This window comes from Varroa jacobsoni, unplaced genomic scaffold (assembly GCF_002532875.2).
Source record: "Varroa jacobsoni isolate VJ856 unplaced genomic scaffold, vjacob_1.0 scaffold_214, whole genome shotgun sequence".
Taxonomy (NCBI): domain Eukaryota; kingdom Metazoa; phylum Arthropoda; class Arachnida; order Mesostigmata; family Varroidae; genus Varroa; species Varroa jacobsoni.
In genome coordinates, this window is record NW_019213116.1 from 77,243 (window position 1) to 89,697 (window position 12,455).

The window sequence follows — 12,455 nt, forward strand, 5'->3', positions numbered from 1 at the left end:
TATATATGGTGTTTTTTCTTTTTTCCTATATAAATAAAACGTATCCTTTTCTTATACTGCTGTGAAGGATGCGGCTGCTTGCGCGAGATACCTCCTGCGAGATAAGTTGTTTGTGGCCAACTGTCGAATCTATACTGACAACGAATGCCAACATCACCAACAACTTCAGTTAGTCATTGCGGATGTTACTCATTGGCCTTTGGGCCTTTTCGTTGTTGCCTATTGGTGCTGTTTATTGGTTGCGTCAGGACCAGACGTCGAATATCTGCGCCGGCATTCAAATGCGGCGCCAACTGACGCCACTGGTTCCACTTCGGACCGAAAACGAAATGAAATAAGCTGAGCCAAACCTATTAAAAATGGGAGCGACCCAATAAACCGCCCCAGAGATCCGTGGCATGAGAGGGGTTTTACTGCGATTATTAAATACAGATAAAATTAATCTTGCTGCTGGTGATAATAGCAATAATAAAAAGAAAAAATATAACAACGGGAATCGAAAATAATAATAAAACGTTGATGATGTTGATGCAAAGGGGGGTGACGATGATGGGGATGATCCAGCCGCCAGCGCTAACAGTTGCTACTGCTGCTGTCGATAAAATAAAAATTTCAGTAGAGAGATTTGCTTCGTACGTCGTAGCGCTGAGCTGAGCGGATTCCCTGTCGGCGTCATTCGGCAAGAAAGGTCGCATAAGTCAAACGAGACTGCACCACTGTTGCGGTGATACACTGCGCCCGATCGCGACATCCCGACGACTATACAACCGATCGGACCCGATATATATATATATAATATGTAGATGAGTAAAGGGCGAGCAACAGTAGCAGTTCTTTTCGATTTGGTATCGAATCGGATCACAGTAGAGCTGCAAAAAAGCAGGTAAAAGGAAATCTGCCTCGCGTAACAAAATATTGTCGGGTAGCCAGTCTATTATTGTGTGTGTATGTGCCTCTGTGTTTTCATGTAGAATATCGAGCATGCGCACGTCAGAGAAAGGCTGAACTATTTTGTATGCGTGTGACGTTACCAACGCCATCGTCGATTATTCGATCAGCTGATCAGCGGAGGAACTGCTCTGCTCGTCCGACGGTGTAGTTCGAATTTACTATCAGGAACATTCAGTAAATGGTTAGGTATGGCTTACCAAAGAACTCTGGCGAAAATCACGATAACAACACTGGTTTAATAACTAGACCAGTCCATCTCTAGCGATGGAAAAATTGTTGCTGTTAGATTAGGACATCACCATTGTGCCGATGTCCATGAATGGGGAGCCTGTTAGGACCATTTGAAGTACTGGATGACGACTGGTGCCAAAGCCGGGGGCGATATGCTCATCGGAAAAGATCATGAGTTTCGTTTGGGTTGCCATTGCTCCCACGCTATCCCGACGAACTGCCAAGCAATAACAATAAGCGTTAACTGATCAGTGAATTGAACAACGGTAGTTATTTATACGATAATTATTCGAATTTTATGTCTGCTGCTGAAGAATTACTTCAGACAGCTAATAGGTCTTTCCAGCGTAAAGCGAACCGTAAACTATGTATGGCAAAACTGGCATTTCATTACCTAGACCGCACCTCGTAAACAAAGCTACCTCACAGACAGAATCACCTAGTGAGGATCCCTTTGTTCCGATAGACGATATTTTATGCTATCAGCAAAGCGCCTAGCTTGGTTAGCTTTATATCAAACTGAGGCGCCTTACCTTTCAACGTTGTTAATTTTTCCCCTAAGATGCTATTATTTGGCCAGCTACAAAAGAAGATTTGAAAATGAATGCTATCAAAACTAATTTTCTAGAAAAGAAGATAATAAATATCTGATAGATCTGGCAGGAATCAACCGCAGGCGATTAAAATGCACGCATTAAAAGCTCAAAGGCACAAATCTCCGTATAAAGAATCGGGTTGATCTGGCAATTGGTGAATTGGGCCTTGTGCAAATAAAATTCGTTAATGAATTTTAACACTGCATATCATCAGCACAATATACTTTCGGTCTCAGGCAATAGTAGCATCTTCATCTTCAGAGATCTTCTTCCATCAAATTATCAATAACAAATGCGAACTCTTTGCAATAATTAAATTAGTGGTCTTCAATGCGTGTTAGAACCGACGGATTCATCAAATGACGGTGAGAAGTTGCTCTAATATGAACAAACACAAAAATAACTAATCTTCGAATCACAAAAATCCAGCTCTGTAACTTAAAAGTAGTGTGTCGCCAGCAAAACGCAGCAGATAACTATAATGCAGATAAAATCGAAATCTGAAAAATTAGGGCATCCCCAGCAAAAATCAGCAGAAAAGGATGTCATTCGCGATGCTCAGAAGTGGAAAGGAAAGAAAAAAGAAGATAGAAACAGCTTTAAGAGCTAAAAGAATAAAAAAAATCGATCGATATATCGAACAAACGAGCTGGTTAGTCGCCACTGTTACTTCATTGGCTGACCCATTCATGATCTGAAAACTTAGCGGGGATGTCGTCTTTTTTTTCGTTAGCGCGACCCGGTGTCTCTTTCGCTCGTATCAGTACGGTGACAAGAGTGCGGACTTCAGTCGGTCATACACAAAGGACGTTAGCTTGGTCGCGAAAATTATAGCAAAACCGCCGGTAGGTACGAAACATTACATGGCGTTCAGGTTGGCTCCGGCTTTGATCCTGGTCCAGGATCCCTGCGCGAGACGCATGTCCTTTGCGAACCGTGGTGTGATGCGCGAACAGCGTCAACTTCGGCAAATAGCCGTAATTCGTTGCGCTTACTGCTGCTGTGTCGCAATTGCGCCCGCTTCAGGGGTTATCGCTACTGGTCCTAATTCCCACAAACGGTTGTCACATATATATATATATATATATATATATATATATATATATGTGTGATTGTGTCTATATGTGTGTGTATGGTATAATGCCTGATATAAATAGTTCTTACTTACCCGGCAGACTTTGATGGGTGAGTTTTTTCGTTGTTGGTTCATTCTTCGTCTGGTTTTTTCTTTCGTCTCATTTCGACACCGTCATCATTTAGCTCTATATGTATTATATATTACATTCGGGCAACTGCGGCTTCGGCAGCTGCCGTAGTGGCGGTCGAACGACGTCATCTCCACCCCCGGTCGCATAAGCACACAGGCTCACAGCTATGTACACACGTGTGTATATTTATCAGTACACTTTAGATCTGCGTGTATATGTCGACGTGTGTGTGTAAATAGGTAAAAGTGGTTGATAACTTTTCGGTTGTTGTCTTTTTTCTTTTTGGCGCTCGCATAACCTCATTTCGAATTGATGTAGTGTACGATAGGGATATTGTTGTTGTTATTGTATTTAGATCGTAGAGTGTAGCCGAAAGTGATGTTGAATCTAAAATCGTTCAATATCACCCGATCTTCACGGGAAAGGACAGAAGAGGTTACGAAGGAACGTTGAAACAGCATTAAACCTCCGTGATCTTTGACGGCAGCCATATTAGTACGATCATCATTGGCTGCAATGGTTGAACTGTAAAGAAAGGAAAGCAAATGTTACCCCGCAGTGCGCTACCACTACGACGGCTATGTCGATACGCCATGGTGCCGAATTCCGTCCAAATAAATATAGGTCGACGTACAGGAGACAGTTTTAGCATGAATGCTGACCCAGGCCACTGCTGTTACTCGGAGCGTCTGTCCTCTCTTTTTGCGGCCACGAGATAATAGATTGCGCGGTATAAACTTGCCACAACTTGTTGAATTGTCCCTTTTAGTCGATTTCGTTGTGCTTGAACGATAAAAATGCTTGTCGTTAGTGATGTCGGAACGAGGTATTCGACGTCTATTGAGAACAGTTGGAAACGGTTTGGTACTGTTTTTCGGTTAAGGCTGAGGTTTCGGTTAAGTTGAAAACGTGTTTTTTATTTGTTACATATAATACTTTAGCTGTTATGCGTTGCTATAGCCGGCTGGCTCCCGCCAACACGAAATGAAGTGTGTCCATGCGCGAATTCGAACTTACGTCACAACTTGAACCCAAATTTACCACTGCCCTATCACGAAGATTTTCGGTTAGGTTAAAAAGTGCCAAGTAACCTTTTTTGCCCTCAAAGGAGTGAAGTGTTTTACTTTTGTTAGCCTGCGACCTTCCAGCACACTTCTATATATACATATATATAGTGAGCCTTATGAACACGTCGACTTCTTTATACCGAACCTACGCGACACTGAAGGATGTTACAAACTTAAACAAAAAAGCCATACGCTGACCGTAAAGACTTCTCTTACAGCATCTCTATATGAGATTATCAGCTACGACGAACCGCATTTGGTCTTGTCTATTGTGGCTGTAGCCGCCCCTTCAGCTTCATTCTTTTTCGCGGTAATACAATCTAACAACATCAATACGCATCAGCAAAACTAGATAAGTACGGTCCCTGGGCAAAAACGCTGCCAAGGTCCTTGGCTGTCGGCTCGTCGTTAATTCCTCGAAATAGTCGCAATCCGCACGGTGACGCATAATGCTGAAATACGACATAGTAGCATACTTTTATCGTGGTACAGGCTACAGTTCTCAGGAGATCCGACGATGCTCACTACGATGGACGCGTAGCGTAACTATTACGTACGACCATAAGACAAGAGTGGGCATTGGGAAGAGAAAGGTGCCCTTAAATTTGGTTTTTATTACGTCCGATGAGTCCATTCATTTATGTACCGTTTTGTTATGACATTGAATTAGAGGTCTTCAAGTGGTTTGCATTGTCGTAGCCTTATTTTAGCGACAGCCAGCTCAAACCGTACGGCTGTCACTAAAAGTTGTAAAGTTGTGTTACTTTTTCTCTCTCTTTCAATAATAGCAACGATAATAATCACCATCATTATTGAACTGATTAAGGGGAAACTATATGGCCTGTTGTTCCTACTTCTAGGAACAATTATATATTCATTGTCTAATTCTTTGTTTATTATCTGATCGTAAACGGTACTAAAAAAAGGACCGAGAAATGAACCGATAGAGTAGCTACTTTGAATTATTTCAACTATACGATGAACATTTGAAGCTTCAAGGTCCAAGCAGATCAAAAGCGACAGTTTTATACCTTTTTGCTACTATTGACTGCAACTACTATGCTCATAAGAGGAAACGCTTTATTTAATCTGTCTGCTTTGTTACGCCCAACAGCTGCTTGAAATTCAACAAAAATATTATACGGTATTAGCCTAGTCCATACTTATGTACAGAGCATGTTTTTACGTGCGTGTGTGTAACGAACAATTATCTGTGCTGTTACAGGCCATAACTCTGTATTTGTTGTACGCATTAACCTTCCAGACATTCGTTTGAGAAAAACCGTTGCCCATTACTTCATTCTAATACATATATTACTAGTTTTAAGTTATATATAGTTATAACAATAATAATAGGATCAAAAACGATTACTAACAGTATCATTCTGTCTGTTGTGATCATCTCTTCCGATCTCTGAATAGGTGCGCGATTGCCCCAAGGAGCCGCCATCGCGCGCCAGCGACGTTAGTGTATTGACGTTAGGTTCGGGTAGGCGCAGGACTGTGCGATGGCGGATCTATCCTGGCAGCAACCCGCTTTTCCACGTCGATCGCCACCATTAGCTACACCAAGCGGCCTCGGAAGCGCTTCACTGCCTGGGTTACCTCCTGCGTTAGCTAGTCTTGTTAGCCTTCCGAACTTGCCCTCGGTCGCTTCGAACCCTGTGGCCATCAGTGGCGGCGGAGGCGCGACGCAGGCCAGCACGCCGACGACCGTAACGCCACAGTCCAACAGCTCTGGATCAATTTCAAGCGGTCAGAGTGGCCAAGCCGCTGAACGTAAGGTGCTCGAGTGTCCGCGATGCTTCAAGCAGATTATGGGTGCCAGTAATCTAATGGCACATCTTCGGACCCACACGGGAGAAAAACCGTTTACGTGTGACATCTGCCTCAAGGACTTCTCACAAAGAGGCAATCTTATCATGCATAAACGCCTGCATACTGGTGTGTTCTTGTTGGCATAGACGATAATTACAACTAAAATAAGATGATAAATTACATATAATCTTCTGTATTTACGTGCAGAGTTGGTAAACACAACTAACTCATTAGCTTGGAAAAGCAAACGAAATAAATCATAAAGAACACTCAGTTTCGGACACGATTTTGAGATCGTTTGGCTTTTTCCGAAACCATTGCCTGTTTACCTAATTATCATGTATATATATATATATATATATATATATATATATGCGTCAGAAAATTGGTATTTGAAGCGCAGTAGGCGATTAGACTGGGCTTGACTAACGATGGAAACGTCAACGTAATGCGTTTAGGTGAGCGTCCGTTCAAATGTGAGGAGTGCGGTCGTACCTTCACGCAAAAAGGTAACCTGAAGGCACACATGCGCTGCCATACTGGCGAGACGCCCTACGAATGCCAGTATTGTCCGGCGCGATTCTCGCAGCATAGTAGCCTCAAATCACACCTCAGGAACCACTACAATGAACTTGAACATATTATCCAACAACAGCAACAACAACAGCAGCAACAGCAACAACAACAACATGGCTCCTTGGGTAAGTTGACCTTGTGTCCACCATTTAAACTTACTTTGCCAACGGCATCCACAACCACAACGCTTGATCTGCGTATCTATCGATCAGATTTGAAAAAAGCAACTTACACTACAACATGACATTTTCTGGTCTCTAAGGGTCCGCTCAGTTTCAGACTGTTCGGTTCGCCTTAATTGGCTATTCTATAGTATCAGACTGTTTCAAATGTTAGCAACTGCATAAGTTTAAGAATAGCGCGCCACTAACCGATGACATTTGGTTTGCAAATACTCCAGTCTTCTAGAAACTTGTGCGATATAACCAATTGAATATACTTCACGACGAATGAATTCAGAAAGAGTTTTTCTCTTGAAAATCAATGGTTAGTGGTCAAATTTTTGCTCCATAAAGGCCACAGCGGTAAGAAAATTCATTGAAGATTGGTGAAGACATTAGATAGCAAACGCACAGCACAGTTTCAAAAATCGATATTGGAGTGTTTTGCACTCCGTGGGCAAATGATGAGATGTCGGGGCTTAAAGGACAAGAGTGCAGGGTCGCAATCGAGGAAGCTGTTCACCAAAGCATAGCTCGCAGCATAACGGCTCGGTCTGTCAAAATTGATCATTTGACATATAATATGATACAAAATTATAACCCAAATACTTAGAATGTGGAAACTGAGCAAAAAAATAGGTCACTATGAATCGAATCTAGGGCAGTTGGAAATGCGTATAGTGTCTTACACGAGAAAATTGCAAGACTTTAATCAACAAAAAACCCGTTTGAAACATACGCCCAGCCAGGACAAAATATAGTTTTAACTTTACCGCCAACTGGAGAAGGATAAGGCGAATATAGGACTTCAAAGAGCAATCGAATGTCGTGGCGGTGTCGAATAGGTTCGGACGCAAGATGATGACCCAATCTGCAGTGGACGTCAGCGGCATCTGCTAGAATCAAATACTCGTCAAAAGTGAAATAATGAATGCAGTTTGCTATCTCTGGCCCCTCAAGAAATTCATGAACCGTTAGTAGGGCAATCAAAATTACGCAGCCTGGATACTTGATGCCAAACTTCATCATTATTTTTTAGTTACTTCTTGTATCAAGCAAAGGAACATTCTGCATCGGCTTTAACCCGCTTATTTTTCTGATCTAAATCCGTATGATTGTAGGTTTTTCTATGCCCTAAGGGCAACTGACGGGTAAATATGTCCCACTGTCGATTTACTTCGAGTAACCGCAAAAAGAGAAATCGTATATTGGAACACAAATGGTAGGTATATGGCTATCCAGAATGCTGAAATGAGTGCGCGAAAAATAAAGGAGCGTGACTGTACCGCATATTAAAAGATCGTCATTCTAAACCAAGTAATTCAGATGTTACTCAATTTCAAAATCTGCTGGAGTCATTTGTGTCTGCCTTATACAATTCCATACTACTATTAATAATTGTTTCAAGTGTTATTACACGTATTTCTTTGTAAGAGATCTAGATACACCACCTCGGTTTCTCCGCTGCCGCTTTAATGGCGAATCAAATCGTCTGGTCGCGGGGCATTTTTGAAACAAAATCCCCATCCTCCATAACTCTAATCTTGTTTACTTTTCTTCAGTAGTGACAGAGGTCACGAAGCTGTTAACCCACCCACCACAGAACGCTGCCGAAGAGCTCCAACGGCGACTGGTTATTTCGGCCCTACAACAGCACCAATTTCCACCTCAGCTGAGCCTCAATGCGGGTAGTGGCTCCAGTTTGAGTAGCGGGAATTCATCCGGAACCGCCAACCATCAGGGGGAAAATGGCGGTTCTTCAGGCCACGAAAACACGCAAAACCTCATCGAGAAGTCACTCTCGATTATCATCGATTCGAAGGACGATGGTAGTGAGGTAAAGAAAGAGATGCTCGATATCGCTGCCGGATGTGATGACTTAGGCGTGGATGACGAAGCCGACGAAAATGAGGAAGCAGGCGATGGCTTGGGGGATCAGGACAACCAAAACAACGCGGATCAAGATAGCGATTTAATGCATGGTATGTTTGACGAGCGTCTTTAGCAGTTCTTGTGCTATCCTATGTATTGACAGGTAATTCTAGGAATATGAGTGAATTTGTAGCAGTGAGAAAACTGTGCAAAATATTCAAATTTAGTTATCTCTAATTATTATCTAATACTGTTATAGTATCGTATCGTCATTGTTATATAAAAAATGTTATCATTATGAATTTGTTTTAATATGAAAACGTATTGTCGTCGTAAACACAATCGGCCGCTTCGGTATGTTGATTCTTCCAACTTAGCTAAAGGGTTGTTTTTATATACACTTGTTTTTTTCTTTTTATTATATTACTATTACCTTGTAGATTACCGATTATTCCCAAAGAAAATCCCAAGAAAACTGTACTTCTACTGAACACATTTTTACTTCCACAAGCAGTCTGCCACTTCGCTAGTGGGCTTCAGTTGGCCATACACTTCTGCTTTTCGGCTCCTATCTAAACTTTGATTTTCACTTGATCTTTTCTTATAACACTCGTATATGTGTACCCGTACCCAGATGCGAGTCAAGAACCCGGCAGTTCTCCGCCGATGAGCCCTGAAGGGACACAGCCAGGAAGCAACAAGCGGCACCGATCAATAGAAGATGACGAAGACGACAAGGACGAGGAAAACAGCTCCACGACTCATAAAAAGTTTAGGCTTTCCGGAGGCGGTGGCGGAGATCGACGCTCAGCCTCACCTCTCTCAGGTCGCGATGACTCTATGATCAACAACGGAGTGTCAATTGGTTCTCATTTCGACTCCTTGGAAAGTCTGTCCGCAGCGAATAATAACAATAACAGCAACCCTTCTAGTCATAATTCCCCACGGTGAGTAGTACATGGGTTTGAGCAACTGCCAATCTGAAGCAGAAGTACTGATCGGTCGGCTTCGTTTGCTTGCCAATATGTATCGTTATTAATAAATTAACTATACACTATCGAGCGCCAACCAGAAGTATGACAGTGACGGAGATGGCGATCATAAACATAAAGTTTTAGGACGATTACGTGCTCATAAAGGCGACAATAGTGTTTTCTTGTATGCTGCAGCTTGTGCCAATTGTAGTCGTGCCTAATAATTGCTTCGTGGAAAAGTAAATAAGCCTTACAAAAGGGTATTTTATCTGATCTGTAATGATAGCTTTCGCCACTCCTCCAGTTAATAACCATACGAACCTGGGAGCTTGAAGAAGCACCCTGGTGACTATTCTTCTTGTTAGGTTTGACTTCAATTAGAATATTGTCGACTCGTTAGTTTTTCCAGGTACCCTCAAACCAGACAAAGGGCGTTCTCTTGAGAATACTGATCCTACCTGTAGACGGCCTATTGCTTTTCTCTCTCTTATAATTATTTGTTTGTTTCCTTCTGAACAGTAAGGATACCGCGGATTCTACTTCGAGTAATGCGCAAGATTATGCCATCCCCTTAGTAGTGCGTGGTTCAAAGAGTCCTCCTACCACACCCGGAAGTCTCATTGATTTCTTGAACCATAACGGACATGCCCTGGCGCAGCTAACCGGGGGACACAATCCCACTCGCAACGGTTATCATGGGCATAAACAACATCACCCTCGTCTCCTCAAAACGGAACCCGACTCGACGCCATCACCTTTACACAGCGCTTGTTACCCCGCCGACTTGTTCGCTGCTTCATTTGCGACGGATGTATCCATCGAGATGTTCAGGTTTGGCATGCTTTCAATTTATTCTTTTAGCTTAATGAAAAGCCAGCAGATGGTCTGACTAACTGTGTATTCAGCCGTTTGCTAGCCCAATTAACAATTATGCGTTTGCCCATTTCCGCTTTGGTTTGTCATCGTCTAGGTCATCATTGTGCCTAGCCCGATCAATGATTCGCGCGTACGGCCCGTCAAGAGCTGGCGATCTTAAAGAACTAGCTATTCATGAAGAATGGTTGTCTGTCTGGGCCTACACGACACCGAAACTTCGTCGGAGAGTACTCAATAGAATCATTGAGCTTTCATACATTGTGACGAAGTAGAGCGAATCGATCCGAGACAACGACTCCAATCGAGAAAGAGCATACAACCCTTCCGAAGCCAGGAAAAGCGAATGTGCTCATGAAGGAGCAAAGGGGCAAATAAAGAAAAACATTCCGCCGACTTAAAACATATATTCATCACGTACTCATCAAACATTAATGTGTATCATCACGCGCCATCAGTTGATACCATTTTCCTTCACTTCTTACTCTCTAATCCTCCATCAAAGACACATAAAAATCCATCAAACATCCCATCAACTCGCGCCTGATCAACGACTATCACCAGTGGAGCACGCCAGCAGACATCATCACCTTCCAGTTTTCGTAATGTCCATTGAGCGTACTGTCCCCTAACGAACAAGCGTATAAGTGAACCCTGTTAACCTGCCAGTAACTTGACAAGCATACATAATAGGTTTAGAAAAAAAAAAAAAGATAATACGTTTAGTGACTTGAAAACGTTAGATAACTCTGAGGGCGCGAAAATAATGCAAAATATGTACCTCTTCCTCAAGTGCGGTATGGGTCACTGGTCACACTTTTTTGATTCGCTGCCCATAACTCGAAATATGACCGCCCCAAAATCCTTTCCAGAACCTGATTTGTTTTCCCAACATCCCACTCACTCAATAACATAATTAGTAGATGCGTGCAACGATGCGTTCGGAGAGATGCAATAATATATATACATATGGCGGCGATGATAATAGTAATACCAATAAAGAAAGCGAGCCAAACAGGCGGCAGCAATATGTTATAAATTATGACACACATAAGGACAAACGCAAGAACGACACGCGAACGCAAGCACAACAGCAGTGCATCAAGTGATAATAAGAATAATATAATTCGTATATTGATAATGATAGTGATATATGGTGAGAGTATAATGAAGAACGCTCGAAGACAGGGATACATAGTCCCTCGACTTCGCTGCGAGTGAAGGCGAAAACTTATGTTGCAAATAAATAATGTAACGAAGCGCACCGACTTGATGTAGAATTACAAGAAAAAAATTATTGCAGGACGAGTAATAATAAAAAATTGTGAACTTCTAAGGAATGCGCGGGTTCATTCAAATGCAGACTATTCAATGCGCGAATCTGACGTTCTGCGCGCATCCCGCTGGCCAAGGCTGCTTTGTACCGCTAGCAGAAACACTGCTATGATAAAAAAACAATGAAATAAACAGAATGAGAAAATTTATGAAAGGAAGAGTTATATATATATATATATAAATATATATAGTTAGAATGTCATCGGGTTTAGGAGCGAAGAAGACAAACAGCAACTGACCGAGCTTAGCAATGATGAATGTGATTTTGTGATATCGTATACAAGCAATATATTAATTAATATAATTATAATGAGTATATATATATATATATGACGGCAATGATGATGATAATAATAACGATTCAATAAATGTTCACGTTGAAAGTTATACGTAGACGAGATATTTTGTAACACGGATAGTTCGGTGAGCTAAGGGTCAGATTTAAATCAGGTGCTGAAGTGACACCTCAGTAGTTTCAATCTATTGACATATATTAAACGAAATGAGTTTACCCCAATGCCTGAGAGTTTAGTGAGTCGACGTTTTTCCTGTTTTTTGTCACCTCCAAATATTTCGGCCTGCACTTAGGCGCGATGTTCACCCATGTGAACGGGATAGCTCTCTTAAAACCTTGAGCGGAAGAATACTGTTCAAGCAATTTCTGCAAACAAGTCAATGTTTTATAAAAGTTTCAGGTTGGCAACGCTCCTTATTATATTTATTATATTTTACAATCTATTCCTAAAACGTTAAGAGGAGTAGTAGTTTTATTTTTTGGAATTTCAATTATAGT

General features: G+C 41.9%; 1 protein-coding gene across 1 annotated transcript in view; it reads left to right on the forward strand.

The window, feature by feature from the left end:
- LOC111273676 (uncharacterized) overlaps positions 1 to 12,049 on the forward strand; it is a 74,152-nt gene extending 62,103 nt beyond the window's left edge. The window contains exons 2-7 of the mRNA XM_022855530.2: positions 5,476 to 5,997; positions 6,330 to 6,572; positions 8,171 to 8,590; positions 9,115 to 9,427; positions 9,974 to 10,285; positions 10,425 to 12,049. Of these exons, the coding sequence (XP_022711265.1) occupies positions 5,562 to 5,997; positions 6,330 to 6,572; positions 8,171 to 8,590; positions 9,115 to 9,427; positions 9,974 to 10,285; positions 10,425 to 10,602 (1,902 nt within the window). The 5' untranslated portion in view covers positions 5,476 to 5,561 and the 3' untranslated portion in view covers positions 10,603 to 12,049. The remainder of the gene's footprint in view (positions 1 to 5,475; positions 5,998 to 6,329; positions 6,573 to 8,170; positions 8,591 to 9,114; positions 9,428 to 9,973; positions 10,286 to 10,424) is intronic.
- Positions 12,050 to 12,455: the final 406 nt, after the last annotated feature.